Source organism: Lolium rigidum, chromosome 2, assembly GCF_022539505.1.
Source record: "Lolium rigidum isolate FL_2022 chromosome 2, APGP_CSIRO_Lrig_0.1, whole genome shotgun sequence".
Taxonomy (NCBI): Eukaryota; Viridiplantae; Streptophyta; class Magnoliopsida; order Poales; family Poaceae; genus Lolium; species Lolium rigidum.
In genome coordinates, this window is record NC_061509.1 from 80,422,817 (window position 1) to 80,429,607 (window position 6,791).

General features: G+C 44.1%; 1 protein-coding gene across 1 annotated transcript; it reads left to right on the top strand.

Annotated features, from left to right (window-relative positions):
- Positions 1-206: 206 nt before the first annotated feature.
- Positions 207-2,401, top strand: LOC124686792 (microfibrillar-associated protein 1-like). Its single transcript, XM_047220688.1, has 3 exons — positions 207-352; positions 495-1,723; positions 2,087-2,401. Exons 2-3 carry the CDS (start codon positions 531-533, stop codon positions 2,205-2,207), a joined length of 1,314 nt encoding a protein of 437 aa, XP_047076644.1. The 5' UTR covers positions 207-352; positions 495-530; the 3' UTR covers positions 2,208-2,401.
- The last annotated feature ends 4,390 nt before the right edge of the window (positions 2,402-6,791 follow it).

Consider the following 6,791-nt stretch of genomic DNA (forward strand, 5'->3'; position numbering starts at 1 on the left):
AATTTTCCAATTTTTTCGAGCAGTTTTAGGCTTGGAGAGGAAAACGGCCATTTCCGCCCCCCCGCGTGCCTAACAAGCCAGCGTGCCATGCCGGGCCGGTCCGTTAGCCAGATTCGGCCTACACGGGCCTAGGGCTCTCCTGCTTCTTGTGCATCCCACCACATTCCCACCCAACTGAGTTCACCTCACGCAGCCACCGTCCCGTGCCGGACCTCCCTGGCGGCGCCGCCTCAACCCCCGCCGCCTCTGGCTCCCGCAAAAGCACGCCCAAGGAGCCCGTCCTTCTCCTCCCCCGCCGCTCCACCGGACGCGCGTGCTGTGAAGATCCACCCGAGACACCGTTCATCCCGCGGTAACCAAACCCTAGCCCGCTCAGAATTGTTTTCGTTTCGGTCTGCCTTTTTTTTTTTTTTTTTTTTTTTTTTGCTGTGATAGCCAGATCCCCCTTCTCCGCCAAAATCTTACCAAGTCTCTGATAATTTCTGCCCTTGCAGATAGCGCGCGAAGGGGGGAATCACACCGTAAGCGCCATGTCTGTGTCGGCGGGGGTTAGCGATTCCGCCATCGCGGTGCGCGACAAGCTCCGCGGCAAGATTGGCCAGACCAAGGTGAAGCGCTACTGGGCGGGAAGGGCGCCCGAGTGGGGCGGAGAGGCCGAGGACGACATCGATATTCGGACGGCCAGGGTTTCCCTCGACAAGACGTTCCCCAAGCACGACGGCGATGGCGACCGCTCCCCCAAGGACGATCCGCGGCTCCGGCGCCTCGCCGAGACCCGTGCGGAGAACAAGGAGGAGCTGAGGGCCGATCACCGCCGCATACGGCAGGCCGAGATCGTCTCCACCGCGGAGGAGGAGAGGGACAGGCAGGTGGCCGAGTTGGAGGAGGAGGATGACGAGGAGGCCCAGGAGGAGAGGAGGAGGAGGATAAGGGCCAAGCAGCTCCTTAGGGAGCAGCAGGAGGAGGAGCTGCTTCCTCAGGAGGATGAGGAACCAGTATTAGATGATGATGTGGACGGGGATGAATCTGAGTACGAGACTGACTCGGAGGACGAGCAGATGGGCATGGCCATGGTGAAGCCTGTCTTCATACCAAAGTCGCAGCGTGACACTATCGCCGAGCGCGAGCGGCTGGAGGAGGAGGAGCGCCAGCTGGAGGAGCTAGTCAAGAAGAGGCTGGAGGCTAGGAAGATTGAGTCTAGGAAGATCGTCGTGGAAGAAATTAAGAAGGACGAACACGTTCAGAAGGCGCTAAACGAGGAGGCTAGCACCGAGGATGTCGATACCGATGATGAGTTGAACGAAGCAGAGGAGTACGAGTCATGGAAGAACCGTGAAATTGCACGGATTAAGAGGGACAGGGAGGAAAGAGATGCAAGGCTCAAGGAGAAGGAAGAGATTGACAAGGTGAGGAATATGACTGAGGAGGAGCGCCGGGAATGGGACAAGAAGAATCCTAAACCTTCTCGTAGTTCCAAACAGAAGTGGAACTTCATGCAGAAGTATTACCACAAGGGCGCCTTCTTCCAGGAAAGCGTTGATGACGTCAGTCAATCAGTTGGCAGAGATGCTATCTACACCCGTGATTTCTCTGAGCCTACTGGAGAAGATAAGATGGACAAGAGCATCTTGCCTAAGGTCATGCAAGTTAAGCACTTTGGTCGGAGTGGCAGAACCAAGTGGACACATCTTGTTAATGAAGACACTACTGATTGGAATGCACCGTACGTACTCTTTCCTGTCGCATTATCATTTTCTACCTGAAACTGTTTGGCTGGCTTGCTTAATTATCATCCTACTATTGCTTTTTCAGCAAAACATGTGCGATCTATCTAGCGACTACTTCTGTTCGTAAAACACCAGCCTAAATAAAAGACATACCTTGTATGCTTTTCAGCATAAAACTAAAAAACCCCTTTCTAGTTTTTATCTGTCATGCCTAATTTGCCATCCTCTGGGGTAATCAAAGCCTTGTGGATGATATATCTAAATATATCTTATAGTTTGCTTTCTGTTTTCTGGGGAATAACTTCCGATATTCAGAACAAAGAAATCATGGCCCTTACTTATTTCTTGTTGATTTTCAGATGGGCTACAAATGGGCCGTTGCGAACAAAATATACTGCAAAAATGGCAGGCATGGGACCTATTGCTAAACCAAAGGGAAGTAAGAAGATGAAGGATTGGGATACAAAACAAGATGATTAAATATTTGTTTTGTTGGCTGAGCTGGTACGCTGAATATTGGTGCTTATGCAGATGTTTTTCTTCTTTATGTTGATCGCATAAGAAACACATGCCATTATCTGTTAATGTAGCCGACTAGCCGTGCTTTCTTTAGTCTTGTACTCTCTTGTGATGCTTTGTCAAAGAAATATTCTGTACATATGTTAATTTTGACATAATTGTACGAGCACACTCTGCATTGTTGCTCGCCTCCCCCAATAGTTTTTTTCAAAAAAAATTTCCGTTCTTATCCTTCGTTACACGGTCAGCATAATCAAATTCTAGTGTCTAATACTATGTTGAAGTGGTAGCTGCATGCAGACGTGATATTTTTACATTCGTGGGTTGCCAACTTATCATGCATATGGATGTGATTGTGAGCATGCGTGCCAGTTTCTACATGTTTAATAGGTTAGCAACTTACCAGGCATATTTCATGGTTGTTATGATGAGATTGTAGAATATATATTACTAAGTAGTACAAGCACCGCTGTGATACTGATACAGTTGCTTGTGGTAAACAACTTAGCTTGTGTATGGGAAGTGTAGATTGCTGTACTGATCTGTGTCACTGAATTTGCATATTATTTTTAACCATTATTAGCTGGCTATTAGGTACCAGATATTTGCGTGAGGTATAATTCATGTTTGCGTTTTACTTAAGTGTGGAGAGTGTATATATATGCACAAGCTACGATATACATATGTAATAATTAAAGAATCATCTTTTTGAACAGAAGTACAGCATCAGAACTAGAAACAGGCTCAGGTTCTGTAATTGTTTTTGGAAAATTTGGTAGTCAGCTAGTCATGCTGTTTCCATGACTATGATATTTGTGGGATAGATTTCTGAGCCTCCAAGGAAGCCTTAATTCGTAGTGTTTTAATGGAACAGAACAAGGCCAGAAATGCCTCATGTGTGGCCCATCTCCATAGTTGTTGGACTATGAGATAGATGGGATTTGGGCTATGTACTAACAAATGTAAATCAAGGCCTCAAATTGAGGCCATTTTCTCAGAATTCACTGTCTCACTTAATTGCTCATCCATTTGGTTGCTGCAATTCTTTTCCATCACCTTCATTGTCTAACTTGGAATGAAATTAATTATCCCATCCTTTCTAAGGCCCAACTGAATTTCAATACATATGTCAATTGATCATGAGTCATTAGCGTTTATTCTTGATTGGGTGACCAATTCACACCTTTACAGTATCTATGGTCTTGTTCAACTTAAACAGCTCATTTTTTTTTTTGTCAAAAAAGGGCTTACTTTTTTTTTTTTGTCTTTTTCCTTACTTCGGAATAGGTTCTTTAGCCATAAAAGCAATTGTCTTCACCCCAAGGTGCACCACTGCATATATTGCACCTAGGCCATCTCACACCACTCATGGTTTGGTGCTCTAGCACTCTGCTAAATTAGCTCCAACTTCACCAATGTCATAGAGCTACTATAGGCATCATGCATCAATGAACAAATATAAAATGTTGTCACAACTATGCTGCATATTCATCAAAAATTAAAATAAGAATGGGTCTGAAGAAAAGCAAATTAATACCTGGAAAGTTTCAATTTTCTCTAGTTTATATCTGTAGAAATGGTCATCTCTTATTCAGTTCAAATCTTAGTATGTGTAACTTGTTTGGGTGTGAGCACTGCAGAAGCATGTAGGTTGTGCCCATGGCTAGGATTAGATTAGGGTTGAAATTAAGATAGAGAAGATCTTGTTAGGAAAGATTAGCTTGGTTAAAGATAGGTTTTGTAAGAAAGTTCTTAGGTGTCAGGTCAAGCCCTCCCTATAATGAAACGGCATTGTATTTTCTTTAATCAAGCAATGAATAGAGAAACTATGCAGTCGGCTATTAGAGCCTTGACGTCAGCATGGCCGGTTCCACCGTTGTTGTCATCCATTCTGCTATTTCAGAAAAATCTCTCTGAACTGGTACTCAACTTATCTAGATTTTTTTGAAATAAAGGTTAAACATTCTTGATACCCTGATCCTGCAACTAGTGCATCGGAAGATTGATTTAGTGATTATATATCCTTCTAAATTTCTTCATGATTTTAGTTAAGAAAACACGGTTCAAGATTCATGTGAAGATTCATGATTTTAAATTTCTTCTACCAGGCTACATGTTAATAGGCCGCAAGATGTTTAGACATATACTAAGTTATTGGCTACTATTTCGATGGTTGATTTTTGTATCGACCTTCTCTGATAGTGATTTGTAAATTTTGACTCTTTGACTTTTAATAAAAGGCTATGTGCATCTAGTGATGCATAGGCCGGGTCATTCCCCCATTTTGAAAAAGAAGCTGTTACTTGATATCTTTATTGGATGTTCAGTTTGTGATCGGTTTTGTTGACAAAGATTTGATGTCATTAATGCCATATGCAAGATGCAACATGCCAATGTGATACATTTGAGTGTGAGAGAACTGACTATGCTCGTCAGAATAGTATTTGATTGGAGAATCAGTTTTGATTTTTTTTACATCATCCAACTTAAATAAGTGAGTGTTAATAGTATGCTACTTAACTCATTTTCATCTCTCGTATTAAAACGAATAACTTCTAATATGTGGAGATATACATCTTTAATTTTCCCAGTACAATATCAAAATTTGGCTACTGAATTTTGTTTGACAGATATCCTGTGAACACTCATTTTGTATGATTTTGTGTGTTCCTTTGGTTTCTTATTATTTTTCCTGTTTTTTCTCTTCTTTCAACATTGTGTGTGTGATCATGTTGTGACAGAATGCATATCTGCTTGTTTCCAATGTATAAAACTTCTGCTTGAAACATCTATTGTACCTGAAAAGTGCTATTAGAGACTGGGCTTCCTGGAGCCATTTTTTCTTTTAAAAAAACTCGATTTCGAAATTTCAAACAAATCTACAACAAATACCTGGATGTAGTCAACTATGTACCCACTACGAGCATGCAATTTTTTTATGTGAAATACCTTGATTTTTGGTTCAGTAAAAAAGACAACTTGGACAAATTTTAGAAGGTGACACTGTTCAAACTCCCAGATCTGCATTTTTGTCTTTTTTGCGAGGATAGAATATAAGATACTTTGTATTGCAAATTTACACATGGGTAGATTAAGTCATTGATTACAACATTAGTGTATTTTTAACTTGAATTTTTTACGCTTAAATTTAATTTAATTTTTCTATTGGGTTTCATGTCCATAGGAATGGCTGTTCATAGGAATGGCTGGTTTTAGCTTGGCTTGCCTAGCTTATCACAACCCTCCTGCTTTACCCAGGCTTGGGACTGGATCTTTTCTTTTTCCCTTCTTGTTTGCTTTTTTTTCCCGGTTGGGTTTCATATCTAGCCTACCCAACTTGCTTGGCAAAAAGGGTTTGATGTTTTTTTTTCGAGAAAGATCCAATCTATTCCACCGAGTCGCTAAATATAATAGAAATATAATAGAAATCATATCGAGGTCCTTGGACCACCTAACAATCACTACTGCCGCTAGAGTGAGCCGCCGACGCGCTGCTGTCGTTGCTCTCTTATCGGACCAACCTGATGATGTTGATGACAGTCGGGAAGTTTTAGTGCACGTGCCCCTAAAGACCAGCGCCCAGAGCTGAAGTCGCCACAGTTGAACCCTTGAATTGATTCGAAACTTCTAACACCACACCTCTAACACGCGTAGACTGGACGTGTCGGTGCAGTGGGACCCATGGCCCACACGATTACTTCGCGGTGTGCGGGCCCAAGCCCACGACCTCCACGATGCTTCTATGGCAAGATATGACTTGTGGTAAAGCCCGTGCAACGATGCTAATGTTTACCTTGTTACGTAGGACAATCAGAGGGGAACAAGTGCTCCTAGACAAAGGCGAGTCTTGGACGAGCAGACATGACAAGGAGAACAGGATAAATGGAGCCAAGAGCTGCCCTTGGCCTCCTCATGGCGCAAACCGACAGAGGCCTGCGCCGCGGACAAGAGTGACAACTCGCTGTCCGAGCTGTCACACCATCATCAAGCGCGTCAGTGCACCGCCCGTGGCCATCCATTGGCTGTGCGCACCACCCACCCGCGTGTTGCCCGCGTGGCTCCATCTGATTGAGCCCGGGAGCGCTCTTGGGCGGTGCCCCGGCGAGCTGTTGTGACCATCCCTGGAGATATATAAGCCAGAGATTCACACATTGCAGAGAGGGGGAGGGGGGGGGGGGGGAAAGGGGGGACGTTGCAAAAGGGTTCAGAGGTCGCAAGGTTCAGACATTGTGAGGGTTGACGTTGAAAGAAGAGTTGGACATCGAGAGAGAGAGAGAGCTAGAGCTAGAGCTATATTCTTGGCAACATCTAGGCCAGGATCGAGAGATGTAGAGAGTGAGGAAAAGATTGAGGAAGTTCGGGAGGTGTAGGAGTTGATCAAAGCGTCCTCCCGGCCGAGAGTTCATCTGCATTGTACTTTGTATCCACAAGATAATCCACCAAAGTAGGATGTAGGGCTGTTGGCCGAAGGGCGGCCTGAACCTGGGAAAAAATGATCGTGTGTGCTATGTGTTTGATCTTGCTCCACCTGGATTGATCCTAAGG